The 15,103-nt window shown below is 33.7% G+C and overlaps 1 protein-coding gene across 1 annotated transcript in view; it reads right to left on the reverse strand.

The window, feature by feature from the left end:
• GRIA2 (glutamate ionotropic receptor AMPA type subunit 2) overlaps positions 1-15,103 on the reverse strand; it is a 99,644-nt gene that overhangs the window by 5,121 nt on the left and 79,420 nt on the right. Inside the window, exon 12 of the mRNA XM_054690185.1 lies at positions 14,842-15,040. Within this exon, the coding sequence (XP_054546160.1) occupies positions 14,842-15,040 (199 nt within the window). The remainder of the gene's footprint in view (positions 1-14,841; positions 15,041-15,103) is intronic.

Raw genomic sequence — 15,103 nt, forward strand, 5'->3', positions numbered from 1 at the left:
GGTGAATAAGAGCTCAAAATGAAATTACAAATTTCATTTTGTCAAATTATCCATTATATATGGATAATATGTCAAAATATTCTAAGTTGAAATATCAATGTAGGGGGCATTAAAATATTATGTAAAATGCTTTATAAATATGAATACCATTAGGAGAAAATTTAAAAATCAGCAACAAAGTAAAAGGAAAACAACACATATCAAGATGATTTCTTTTAAAGACTAAAATTTTGAAGGGATATTTAATTAAATAATGTCAAAGATAATATTTATCAAGTGAAGAATAAGTTCATGTTTCATTCATAAAAGCTTTCCAGTTTAAAGGTATGTCTTACTGTATGAACAAAACAATTTTCCAAGAAATAAAGGACTTTAAAATATAATGCAGAAAAAAATATACAGAGGTACAGTGTATTAAACTAGTTGCTCAGTCTTTTTTTATTGTGGTTTTGAATCTTTTGGCATATGTACAAGTTTTGATACAAGATGACCTAGACATACAAATTCTGTCACGTGAAATCACTTTTTATGATCAAGCTTCATATGTATTAAGCCATGTTTTCTTTAACTGAGTAGGATATTATAATGTAATTATGGAATAATAAAATCTATAAATTTATCTAAGCTCTTAAAATACAGAGTTCTGATACTGAATAAAGCTGAAAGCATTTTTTTCTGAAGTCACAAATTTTGAAAGATATACATCTTTTTTCTACCAGTGGGCTCATTTTTCTGTCATTTGTTAGTTGACTCTTTATTTACTTAGCAAAGTTAATGAAATGGATTCATAACGACATGTCTTCAAGAACTATTTGTTTGAACACATTTGCCCAAAGTGCATAAGTACGTATTTCATGAACAGTATGAAACTGTTACGTTGACAACTATCACCCATCAGGGCAAGAGCTTTATTGATTTGAACTTTCCCACTATCTTCAATAAAAGCACAATCTGACTATATTTTTACATAGAGATAGTTCAAAGTATCTTTGTGTAATCTTTTTGGACAATATTAGAAAAACTGTTATTCTGAACTCGACAGGTGATTGCTAGAAATCCTGTTTTTCAAAACCATAGTAATCAAAAAAGTTATCAGCAGAAAAGCAATCCAAATACAAAGCAAAACTCTCCCCTAGGCTTCCCATCCAAGAATCTGCATGATAAATTATAGTGTTGTGTTTTTTTTAACCAGGTTAATTTAGGTAATAACATTTAGTTTGGTTTAATTTGTAAATTAATAGGCTACCTGAGACAATGGAGAGCACACTATAATCTCCTTAACCTCTCCAGACTCTTGGCAACTAGTTTCTTAGACAATAGACTAAAAAGAAGGGGGCTTTTTCTAGGTTAGTAAAATGCCATGTGGTCAAATAGGGACTGCATATCAGTGTTTTCAGTTTAAATTCTTAATTCCAGCAATCCATGCTAAAAAGACAGATTATTCTACATCAATAGCATCCAGAAAATTTAAGCATTGTTCGGAATATGCAAACTGAATACTGATCAAACTGAACCAAGTTTTAGCACAGTAGGAGAGAATATAGACAAAATATAATGCCTTTTTGAATAAACAAAACAATCTCTTATCATTTGTAATATTAGTCTGAGTTCTGGTAGTGAGAGAAGAGAATGAACAATGCAGCAGGAAAATACAGGGCTGGAGAATTGGTTTCCATTCTCCTAGTGCCAAGATGCCCCAAAGTGAAAGTCCTAAGTTTTTCTTGGGAATCATTACAACTTCTTTTTCCACTCCTTCTCAAATCTAAGTACTGCTTTCACCAAATTTAAATATCTTCAAGATAACAATTTAATTTTTAATCTGAACAACATCTAAACAAAGACTATTATTGTAAATGATGTCAAATTAAGGACAACTATTCTTTCAGGAATTAAGATAAAGTCAAGTGAATTTTTTCTTTTTTTTTTTTTGAAAATCCATGGCATTTTTTTTTTAAGATTTATTTATTTTTATGCAAGAGCTGGGGTACAGGCCAGAGGCGCAGGAGGGTGAGCGGATTCATCAGAGACAGAGCAGGAAGCAGAACAGGCAGACTGAGGAAATACACTGCTGAGGGGAGCAGCGCACGGCAGGAGAGGTTTGCATGCCATGTGGGAAAATCTTTGGCCAGCCTGGAATCAAACCCACGCTGCAGAGACTGTGGACAGCTTCACAGCACTGCTCTCAACCCGCTGTGCCACTGGAGAGGCCCTCAAGTGAATTTTTTCAAGATGACATTTGCCCTCACATTTTGATGAGATCAATAATGTCTTCATGAGAGGAGATAAATGATAGTGTGGTCAGGACAACACTCTGGAATACCCTGCATTTCTTAAGCAGCTAAGACATTTTAAACAAGGCTACTCAAATTCCTTTCCATAGTTTGAATTTAACCTAGAGCCTCCTAAATTTAAGACTAGAGTATCAAAATGTAAATTAATAACCTATCTATGGTAGTCCATTTGGTTAACATTCTATATTTGTATTTAAGATAAAAGATAATTGTCTTCCCTTTAAGATTTTACATTTTTGCCTATTTTTTTTTTTTTTTTTTTTTTTTACCTTCTTGTAGAACTCAGCTGATAGCCCATCACATCTCTATGGGCATCAGTAACAATTTAAACTGTCCTCAGAAACTACCAGAGTTGGCAGGCAAAAAAAGAATTTCACATAGGTTGGTCTTTGCTGTTTACAAATCTGCAGCCCCTACAAAAATGCTTGGACGAGTCCACACTATAACTACTTATTTGAGATAGCAATTTTTGAAATTCATTAGCATATTCTGGACTTTTAATTTTTAATAGTAGATTTCTTCCCCAAATAGTATAACTTCTATTTAGATGAAATCTTAAACATAAACAACATATGTTCAAATTCAATGAAAAGAATCTTAATATTTTTAATTGATTGTTCCTGTCACTTTCTGATTTTCTTTAGAGGTACATCCCAATATCTCTTTGAATGAAGCTAAAATAACATTGAATTTTAAAGTTTCATATTTTATAGTTTGTGTTGCCATTCATTTTAAATCTGAGAAGCATTTAAATATAAAAGTTATGAAATTATTTTTGTGACAATTGCAAAACTAGCTTCTGCAGGAGAAAAGCATGCAGCCTTAGTTCACGGCTATAGAAAAAAGATGTCAATTTAGGAAAACACAGTACAGACATAGAAGAAAATATGTGAATGCATTGAGATTTAATGAATGAAGAGAGAGAAATGCAGCACAGTTCCTATAAAACATGAAGACATAAGACACAAAATTTCAATTTGGCCAGAAGTACTTTAAGTGACCTTTTAGGAAGGCAATTTTCACAGTTATAGGAGAGATAGGATTTGCAGATTTTGGGGGAAGAAGAAAGGAAGTGATTAGAATGGTAACAGGAGGCTCTCAGAAAAACTTTGTAAATTTATCAGCTAAAGGAAAGGATGCAGAGAAATTCGAGACAAGGGGTAGAACTGTCCCGAGAAAGACTTCTCAAAATCATGACTCATCCGAACACAGACTGAAGGTTAGGGAGGATTGTGTGGAGATGGAAAGACTAAAGACATTATTAGGGTATACGTTTTATAGCAATATCTTTAAAATGGGAAAGCGATGATGTGACAGGCCTAAAATACCTAAAAGATAAATTCATCTTATCCCCATTGCAGGGACTTCGATTGCTAAACCAATGAATAGCTGTGGTACACAGTAGTTTACACAGCATGTACATCAAAAAAAGCATTTCATTTAAATTCCAATATAAAAATTCACTGCTAAGGGTATGAGTAAAAAAATGCTACAAAGGCTAGAAAAAATACAACAATGAAAACACAATTGTGCTTTGAAAACTGGCTCCTAATTCATAGTTGATACTATTTTCCCACTTTTTTTGCCAACAACAGCAACACAAAAATGAATGGGAAAAAATACCTAGAAAACCCAAGAAGTGTTTATTATTTCAAGTGTAATTATTCTGTGTGATTAAATCTCTAGATCACATCTGAGTCATTTAAAATCAGTGCTTGATAAAGGTGCCGCAACCATACAACAGGGAAAGGAGAGTCTCTTTAACAAATAGTGTTGGGAAAACTGGGCAGTCACATGCAAAAGAAGTTGGGTCACTATCTCCATGTACAAAAATAAACTCTAAATAGATTAATGATTTAGATACAAGAGCTACTATATATATATATATATATATATATATATATATATACAGCAAAAATCATTGGTGATGTGTTTTACGATATCAGTGATCAAGATGTTTTTGGAGACTCAACCCCTTTGGCAAGGGAAATAAGTAAGTGGTGTAAATCAAATTAAAAAGATTTATACAATGAAAGAAAATAAATACAAATAAAGCAAAAAGATATTCTGCTGATTGGGAGAACTATTTATATATTATATAAATCACAAGAGGTTTATATCCTGAATATATTTAAAACTATAATACCTTAAGAATATGTTGTATCCTAAAATATTAAAAATAGATATAGCATGTGATCAAGCAGTTCCACTCCTTAGTATTTATCAAAAAAATGCAAAAACATTAATTGTAAGGGGATATATGTACTCATATTCATTGCAGCACTATTTACAATAGCCAAGTTATGGAAATAATCTAAGCACCAAAGGACAGAGGAATGGATTAAGAAGATGTAGTACATATATACAACTCAGCTATAAAAGCAAACAAACATGAAATCTTGCCATTCAAAAAAACACAGATAGACCTGGAGGGGATTATGCTAAGTGAAATAAGTCAGAAGCAGAAGACAAGTATCATATAACTCCGCTCAAAGTGGAATATAGAGAGGGCTTCCCTGGTGGCGCAAGGGGTTAAGCGCAGCACTATGAAGCAATCCACAGGGAGCTACCCATATGGCGCAGCAGACCTCTCCTGTCTTGCCCGCTGCTCCCCTCAGCAGTGTATTTCAGTCTGCCTGTTCTACTCCCCACTCTGTCTCTGGTGAATCCTCTCACCCCCCACACCTCTGGCCTGTACCCCGATTCTTGTATGCATAAATAAATAAAAGTCTTAAAAAAAAAAGTGGAATATAGAGAAACAAACAAGGGAATTGACCAAACTAAACCAAAACAACTACATGTGAGGCAGTATCAACCTATTCTTCTGAATCATGTCTCAATAATAAACAAAATTGAAATTAAAAAAACATGCAGACGTGATCGGAAAGAAGACTTTGTTATACCACTGAATCTACACATTGCCCCATGATGGTCAGTGTTCTAGTCAATTTGGATGAAGACATAAATGACAGATATTTCAATGTTACAGGTGTTATGATAGATGACAGAATCAAAATTCTCATTTTACGGGCTTCAACAAATAAACCCAAAGCAAGGTGAAATTTAACAGGGATGAATGCCAAATCTGGAGTGTGGCTTTAATCAACTGCCTATTCACAGTATAGAAGATATGAGACTTACCACAATTCATATTTAAATCACCCAAGTTCTCAGTAAACTACAATTTTAAGGCAAGTGATTAATGTGATATAGTTAGCACAAAAACTGAGGAACTTGAAGTTTTTATAAATGGAATTACAGAGTCAGTCTAATCAGCAGGATTACAATAACCAGCTTGAGAGCCAAGTAGGAGGTTAGTGAGTGACACAGATAAGAACAGAGCAAGTGTGAAGATTATGATACCTGGAGTATATTTGTCAGTTAGCAGCTTCTTTCCCCAAGGGTAAACACAGCATTGGCTGAAGAACATAGGTGTCCAGCTGAGGTTGGCCTAATCTGAATTTTCAGATTCTGAATAAGATCCTTTGTAGGTAATCAAGTCAAATTCTATATGTGTATACTATGAATAAAACTAAATAGTCTACATTCAAAAGATATAGAAACCAGAACAATGAGTTTGCAAGATAATAAACAATGATTGAGGGAATTCAGAATTCTTAGGTGATAAGTTTTGTAGATGATTTGAAAGTTTAAGGAGATGCCAGTTATCTTCATGTATTTGATTCATCCATTGTATGAAGAAGAAAGCAATTATAAACTCAGAATTGGGATCAATGACTGAAAATACTTAGGAGGCAATGTTTTGTAGTGAATATATAATTCTTTTACCTTCTTGGTTAAGTATATTCTTAAGTATTTTATTCTTTTTGATGCTATTATAAATAGACTTACTTTGTTCACTGTAAAAGACATGTGACTGATATTTTGTATGTTGATTCTATTTCCTGCAACTCTACTTAATTGATTAGTTCTGACAGTTGTTTTGTGGAATCTTTAGGCTTTTTCTGACATATAAGATCGTGCCATCTATGAAAAGAGTTAATATTGATAACACTATATCTTCCTTTTCAATTTGGATACCTTTATTTTTCTTGCTGACTTTTCCTAGCTAGGACTTCCAGTACTATTTTGGGAAGGGACAAGAGTTCATATCCTTACCTTTTTCTGACTTAGAAAAAAACTTTCATCAGTGAGCATATGGTCACCATGGGCTTGCTGACATTACAAGCTTACTGAATGTTTTAGTCCTGAAAGGGTGTTCAGTAGTATCAAATGCTTTCTTGTATCTTCTGAGATGGTCATGTCATTATTGGCCTGCTATTGTGGTATAAAATACTGATTTTCATAGGTTGAAACATTCTTGCATCTCAAGGTAAATCTCTCTTGCACATGGCTTATGAACCTTTTAAAATGCTGTTGAATTTGGTTTGCTAATATTTTGCTGAGGATTTTACTATCCGTGTTGGCCTGTAGCATTCTTTCCTTGTAGTGTCTTGGTCTGGCTGGGCATTAGGGTAATTCTTGTATATTGAGTTTGGAAGTGTTCCCTCCTCTTCTATTTTTGAGACAAACTTGAGAAGGATTGGTATTAATTTTTCTTTAAATACTTGGTAAAGGGCCTCCCCTGGTGGCACAGCGGTTGAGCGCTGGACTGCGAAGCTGCCCACAGCCTCTGCAGTGCCGGTACGAACCCCTGCCACCAGTGAGGGTCCCACATGGCGCGCAGACCTCTCCTGCCACCCGCTGCTCCCCTCAGCAGTGTATTTCGTCACTCTGCCTGTTCTGTTTCTGGCTCTGGTGAATTCTCTCACCCTCCCCGCTTCTGACTGTAACCTAGTGCTTGTATAAACAAATAAATAAATCTTTTAAAAATAAATAAATAAATAAATAGATTCTTGGTAAAATTATCCAACGACCCATCTGATTATCTGCTTTTTATTATTTATAGATTTTAATAGCTGATTCAACCTCTTTATTCATTATAGGTTAGTTCAATTTTCTACATTTTTCATAATTCATATATAGATGAAGCAGAAACCAGAATCTTAGGCAATCTCCCCTCAAAGTCAAAGCATTGTAACTACATTCACATTTTTTTCCTCCACAAGGGGAAGCTGGGAGTTGAAGGTTTTCTCCCATTTTTTCCATACTGAGCTGCAGGGGAGGCTCTGTGGTGAATGACAGTGAGCTAGTCCAAACCTTTCACTTTGCTATCAGCGGTCATCCACCTGGTACAGTTTTTGTCAGTGTTTTCACTCATGTTATACAGAAGCCAGTTCCTCTGAAAAGTCAGAATATGGACATGAAGTTCAGTCTCCCCCATCTCTTCATGAAAGTTGCAAGAGCTGAGTGTTTGTTCAAAGTTGTGCCAGCTGTGCCAGAAGAACCATGGTGAATGAGAGCCATGAGTTTTGGAAATGTCTGGTTTCACACTAGCTTTGTCCATAAAAGGCACCAAGAGAAGTGGCCAGTGTATTGTTGAATCACTATCTCCCTGGAAGAAGGGGTCTTTCTTTTTTTTCTTAAAGATATATTTATTTATGCATATAAGAACTGGGGTACAGGACAGAGGTGTGGGGGGGTGAGAGGATTCACCAGAGACAGAGCGGGGAACAGAACAGGCAGACTGACTGAAATACACTGCTGACGGGAGCAGTGGGCGAGACAGGAGAGGTCCGCTGTGCTACATGGGTTGCTCCCTGGCCAGGGATCGAACTCTTGCTATAGTGGCTGTGGACAGCTTCATAGGTTATGTCTTAACCCCTTGCATCACCAGGGAGGGGCTTTCTATTGCAAATTCTAATTGCTGTCACTTCTTGCCCCTTTCATTTCTTTACATGAAGTCTTAAATATCATTTTGGGAACTCATTCAATTTTTAGAATTGCTTGATTTTTTTCCCAATTGTCACTTGTCACTTTATTTCTAAAATCTTATTTCTCTGAAAATAAGTAGCCAACTTTGCTAGCAACTTAGTCTTGATAATCATTCAGTAGCTATGATCTGGAGTAAAATTATATGTTAGAAAGGTGAACTGAAAATTACTTTAATAACAAGGTTTCCTTCAAATATCAAAAGTCTAGTTAAAGAGGTCTCAAAATTCTAACAATAATATTTATATTTAGTTCAGGTTTTGATTTCAGTATATTTAAATGATATTGCACAATTCTATTCTCTGCAGAGCTTTGAGGCAGTGTTTATTACCATGGCAACCAGTATGAAAAAAACAATAGAGACAGGCAGAGAAGATTTCTTTTTTTTTTTTAACTTATTTGCAAAAATAAAAGGAAAAGATCACTAAGTCACCTAAAGTACCTGTATAAGTTTATACTCATATTCATCTCCTCGTAGGCACCTAAACAAGAATCTCAGAAGTGTTGAGATGAAAAACTAAATCCAAATTATTCCTCTTATTTGAACCATTTCTGCTAGAACAATTGTTCTGGCCTGATGATAGTACAAAAATGAGCACTTTGCTCTTTAATATGAACAATAACAGAAAACCTTCCATAATCTTATGAGTCTGATTATCCACTCAATGGATAACACAAGCTCTCATCTCCCTTTAAAACCACCAAAGTGGTGTCTAAATGAAATGACTAGACTGGAAGCACAATGAAAACTGCTGAGCATGACCACGGAAAGGGGAGAATAACCAACATCTCGTATTTACCCTGGGAGAAGCTACTCTTTACACAATCTTAATTCACCAAGTATACACACCCTTTTTTTGCCCTGCCATAGAATTTTGATCACAGAAAACATGATTCAATATGGTATCTCAACAACTTTAGCAATATTCCTATGAATTTGGAACTACTAAATTAACTGGAGTATTTACTATCACATTAAGTAAGCATTGGCAAAGTCTTCTAAAATTTTGACCTTTCTTGCACTGTTAAAACAGCTACATTTCCCAAAAATGATAGAACACAGTCTTCCCAGACACCTGAGGCTAAATGTATACTTTAAATGTGCGAAAACTCAGTAACGCCCTTAGATGTTTTGTGGAGTGATGAGAAAAAAGAGAAAAAAAACTGCCAATAAGGGAGGAAATGATTTCAATTTGTCCTGGATTATCTAGAGGAGACTTGAATATGTAGAATTGTGAGCTATGCAGATTGTTATGTAATGAGCAAGCTAAAAAAAACAAAACAAGGAAAACTATCTGTAAAAAATATGACTAACCACGCGACTGATTTTCAGTATAACCATATAGTACAATTTACTGCTAATTTATTCACATCAATCATTTGTTTAGTACTTAGTTTTTTGGAAAGTAGTTCAATAATTAAGAATAAGCAAAAGTGTCTCTTAAGGGACAATTTTGATATTAATAACCATTTTGACATTGGTGATGAAGTGGCTATATATGGCACTCTCTCTCTCTCAAGGTGATGATGATGATGATGATTATGATGATGCAAATATCATCTCCAAGCTATTTAAGGATGTGTACATATATTTTTTCATATAGAAAAAGCTAGGTGTATATGTATTTATATATGTATAAATACATATATATTCATATATTCAAAACTATAATACATACATTCCTGCCTCCTTAGAAAAAGGGGATATGTAGGAAATGTACAGGGAAATAATTAGCTATACCACAAATGATGGAATAAGGATGGAGAACCACCACTTATTATTGAAAATATGAACAGATTATTGAAATCTGTTCTACAGTGTATCAACAAAGAAATCATACTGCATTATTGCTAAACAAAAGTAGTAACTGAAACAAAATATAAATTTGGTGAAATAGCAATTAGTGTAGTACCATAGGGATGCTGGCTCCAATACTTTAATTTTTATTGTATTTCAATCAATGTTGCTATATGGAAATATAAATAAGTGTATTTTACACCAGAGAGGGAACCAAAAAAAAAAAAAAAAAAAAACTGCTGACTTTAAAAGAAGAATCTAAATTATTGTCATTCTATGGATGTTATGATTATTATTATAGTAAATCATAGATATGTGATATCATATGACTATAAAACATACACATATATGAAAGGAAAATTTTAGAGTAGTTGTTTTATTCAGGTAAGGAACATCTGTATTAGTACTATTTATCATTTATACTATTCATAAGCTCTATGGAAAATCTCTGATGCCGGGAAGCAACTGTGGAGTTTCATGGACTATCATCACGCTATATTCACCTTCTGAGAATAGAATAATTAATTTTCCTAAGTTGGAGAATATATTTATATTCATAATGTTTTATAATCACTTCTTTCTATGTAGGCATAGTTCATCTAAACCACTTATTCATAAGATACTCTGTCTCTAATTCTCCCAAAGGAGAAAATTAGATGAAATAAACAAAACATGTGTAGGATTTATAAAAGCACGAAGATGTGCTTCCTATCTGTAAGTTACTATTTTCACAGGCCAAAGATAGGTTTATTTATAAAGCCATTTCCTATCCCCAAATCTAAATCCCCAAATCTAAAATGCATACATTTTCTATGAAGTAATTTACAACTCAAACTCATCTAATTTGTTTTGTCCTCTTTTATTGAGAAGAAAATATTCAAAATGTGAAACTCTAAAAATAGTGGATTTTTAACTGAAAGACTAATTCTTTCTTAATTATAGGTATGCAGAGGTGGCACTGCAATTAGGGACAATCAATAGCTCCAAAATGAATCAGACATTATCACTCATTTTGTATAAGGGTGGACACAGGTTCTGTAAGCAGAAACTCTGGAAGAAAGAGATGTCTGCATTTTCTTCACACCCCTTGGTAGTTATGATATTGTATGTTATTTACTCTCTCACAGAACAAAGCAAATATGTCAGTCACATTTTACTGATTATTACTAAACTAATGTACAGATTTTAAGTCAGATCTGTATGACTTAAACTGGAATTCTCCAGCTAGTCACATTCACTGACTTCACTAAAGCAATATTAATGCAACACAATTGATTACTAAATAATTTACCTGATACCTAAAAACATCTTCACCTTAAACTGAGCAACTAACATCACTTTAAGACAAAACAAATCCTTCTAAAATACATGAAATATTCATTTTATAATTTAACAAAATGTGCTTTCATCCCAAGAAAGATAAACTTTTAGGAAATATTAGTTAATATTGAGACAAAAGACTAACAGATTTGAATTTTGTTTTAAAACTGGCCATTTAATCTCCTAGTGATCTTAACTAAAATATTTATCATTCTGTAGCTAGTTACATACCTTTAAAATTTAGACGATAAATTAACTTCTCACATTAATTTTTCAAATGTCTAAATACAAAACTCATGCGTGATAAAAAACAAAGTTGGCTTGATAAACTCTAGTACAAAATCTTAAATAATATATTGATTAACAATAAAATCCCTTGCTTGAAAAAGCATAAAAAAGTGACACTCTATCAGAAAAGCTAAGTTAGGGCACATTGGGAAACATAAGGTAACTGTTAGAAGTTTAAAAAAGTAGCAAATGGTAAAAATGTTAAGTTTTTTCCTTCCCCATGGAATAACTGTTCTGGATCTGAAAGTGAGCAAAACAGATGGCGAGAGAACAAAGGGTACAAGTGCGTCTCCATCAGCGTCACGCCTCCCAGCTCCCTCTGCTTTCCTGGCAGACCAGGCACCAGGATCATCTCTGTGAGCTTTCACCCTGCACTGAATTCAGCTCCAGAGCGCACCCCCCACCCCCGCCCCCATGGGCCTTGAGCTAAAGGACACTTGAGAAAGAGGATGAGCTAGGATGTGTGGTGCATGTTAATCCTAGGAATAGAAACAATAGACACTGTCCTTTTTACCCGAATCTTCAAACACACCTAAACTACAGCTAAGTAGACAGACAGTAGTAAATCCTAGGATTCAAGGGGAGAAATGTTAATGGAAAGCAATTAAATCCTTCTTATATAATATCTATGAATTAGCCTCATGTTCAACATATTTTAAAGTGCACTCTTGGTAAATTCTTATTTAAAGGATAAATTCCTTTTTTAAGAACAATGTCTGCTGTTTTGTTCCCATATACTCATATAACAAATTTCATGAAAAAGCCTAAGACTTGATAGATACAGTTGGAAAGTTACTACTGTGACTAAAAAGTATTTTTCAGAGGCAGAAACAAAAATAAATTTGTCCTCACAATTGTTGCCATATATTCATATAGTTAGCAAAGTTAGTTACTCAAAATTACTTACATTTAGCTGCAGCTTTTCATCTGATCCAACTTCTTTTTATTTTTTTTTATTAAGGTAACATTGGCTTACAAAACTACGTGGGTCAGAATTATAGGATCCTATCCATTTAGATATATGTTACCACAACACACCCATCATCAAGATTAAGATGCAATTATTTTATGTACATAATTTCCAAAATTATAATCTTCTTATGTATTTCAATGAAGAGCTAACGTGGCAAACTCCTATTCACTTGATGACGTGCCATTATATTAGCTGGTATATGTTAGCTGTGATTTTTAAATATAAGCGATAGACAGCTTCTCTCTCTAGATAAGAAGTTGACTACAATGTTATCAGCACTCAGATCTAGTTATTGTCAGTTCATCAACAGTTACTTTTGAAATTATGTTGAGAGGATCCATGAAGTCTGCCTGAATTTCTATCATTATTAATATTCTAATATTATATAAGCAAACACAGATGAAACCAAAACAGAGCATGGGAGCAGTGAAATAAATTCAAACGCTGTGTTCTGTGTATGGAAAAGAACCTTTAGGATAAATAAAAGCACATTTATTAGCTGTATGAACTTGGTTAAGTCCCCCAATTTAGCTGAGATTCAGCTTAATAATGCATAACATGCAAACAATTCTCCTACTACCCACAGAAATAATACGAGATTCAAAGAGAGAATGCATAAGAAAATGCTTTGGAAAGTTAGCAGTTTGCCTAAATATTCAACATCTTTCTGTTCTCTATTTCTGTTGAAAAGGTAAACTCACAACCTCACATAGGCAAATGGTACATGACCAATTATGTTAGCAAGTGTGTGTGTGTGTGTGCACTCACACTGTATAATTGGACCGTGGAATCCATGGGATTAGTGCTCTGATAAACAAAAGTAGCACCATTTTTTGCCTCTGTTTATCTAGCTTTTTATCTTGTTTACTAGAGAATTTTAAATACTGGCATCTTGATGACTATGTTTCTATGATTGACTGATTTAAGGTGTACCAAAAATCTCTAGGGTATAAACGTGGTGCAGTAGTCAACACTACTGTTGCCCAAACAAGGTAATGACACTTTCACTAGGTACAAACTCATGTAGAGTGTCTGGAAACAAGATTATTATAATCAGGATAAATGAAACAAAGTAAACCATTGTATATCAGGTCCCTTTCTCATTTACAGAGCACATTATTTCGAGATAGAAAAACACTCATAGAACATACAAAATAAAAATCAAGTCCAATTGGGGCAAAAATAATTTAAAAAAGTCTCAAATGTACTGCTAATTAAGAGCCATGCAATGTACTAATTTATTTTAATAAATCTGTTGTTATGATCAAGCTAGAACACTATATTTAGAGTATTTATAAACATATTGCGAATATGGTCAATAGTAATTGTCAATAGCAATCTGTCATTAGCAGCAATTCTGTATTATCACAATCTTACTTAGAACTGGATTAAAGTCAGGGAAGTTGCTGGCAGACAGACCACACTTCTGCATATAAATTGTGGTAGCTAATGAAAACTACCACTGGAAAAGAGAGCAGAAGCAATGTAGTATAAGACAGTCTTTAAGTTATACATACTACTACCTTCACATTTTGTCTAATTCAAAGTTCTAGTCCTAAAACTGAAATAAAACTGGTCTAGATCTCATTCAAACAAACTCAGATACATTCAAGATTCTGTGGATTACCAGAGATCAGCATATGTCATATATATATTGACTTAATACCTAGTTAGTCAACTATACTTAAATATTTTAATAAATAGAGATAATAGCAAAATGAATACAAATTATGTTAACATTAGGCCTTTGGATTTGTTATATACATGAAGACTGTAAGATCACCATTTTTTAAAAAATTAATAAAATGTATTTCAAGGACATATTACAATTATGCTACCCATTTTAAAAGTTAATAAGTTGAATGCCTTTGTTAGCCTTTTCTTATATAGCTCGGAAAAAAATCAGGATTTTCACATTTGAACAGTTTCCTGACATAGAATTAACATAACTGGTTTGAAAGTGAATTTCCAACTGTAAAACATAGATCGATGGCAATCATACATATTTAAACTAAAGCAAAACCCAACAGCATTTTGTTTAAAATAATAGTAACTAAACTTAATTGTAATTTACTTCAATTTTTTTCTGTAATAAAAATCAACTGTTATAAATTTGCAATATTTCATAAATTAACATTCCATTGCAACACTTTTTCATCAACTAAATAAAAAAATAGATATTGGAACTAAGGATAAGAACAGAGAGGGTGGGGAGCAGAGATAAGGTTAAGAAATAGAGAAGAGTTAGACCCTTATATAGACCATGGAAGAGAATAAGGGAAATGAAGCTTAAATAGATTTCAAGAATAAATGAGAAATCACAAAGCAATATCTCTTACCCTGAAAAACTCTTTAGTGGAGCCAGAGTCTAATGTTCCATAAGCAATTTCTGTTTGCTTAGAAAGGTCCTCAGCACTTTCGATGGGAGACACCATCCTCTCTACAGTCAGGAAGGCAGCTAAGTTAGCCGTGTAGGAGGAGATTATGATCAGGGTAAAGAACCACCACACACCTCCAACAATGCGCCCAGAGAGGGATCTAATAACAAGTATGAAATGGATTTGTAAAGTGAAATGAATGACCAAATAAAAAAACAAGTTA

This window comes from Talpa occidentalis, unplaced genomic scaffold, assembly GCF_014898055.3.
Source record: "Talpa occidentalis isolate TD23 unplaced genomic scaffold, MPIMG_talOcc4v2.1 talOcc4.8, whole genome shotgun sequence".
NCBI classification, from domain to species: Eukaryota; Metazoa; Chordata; class Mammalia; order Eulipotyphla; family Talpidae; genus Talpa; species Talpa occidentalis.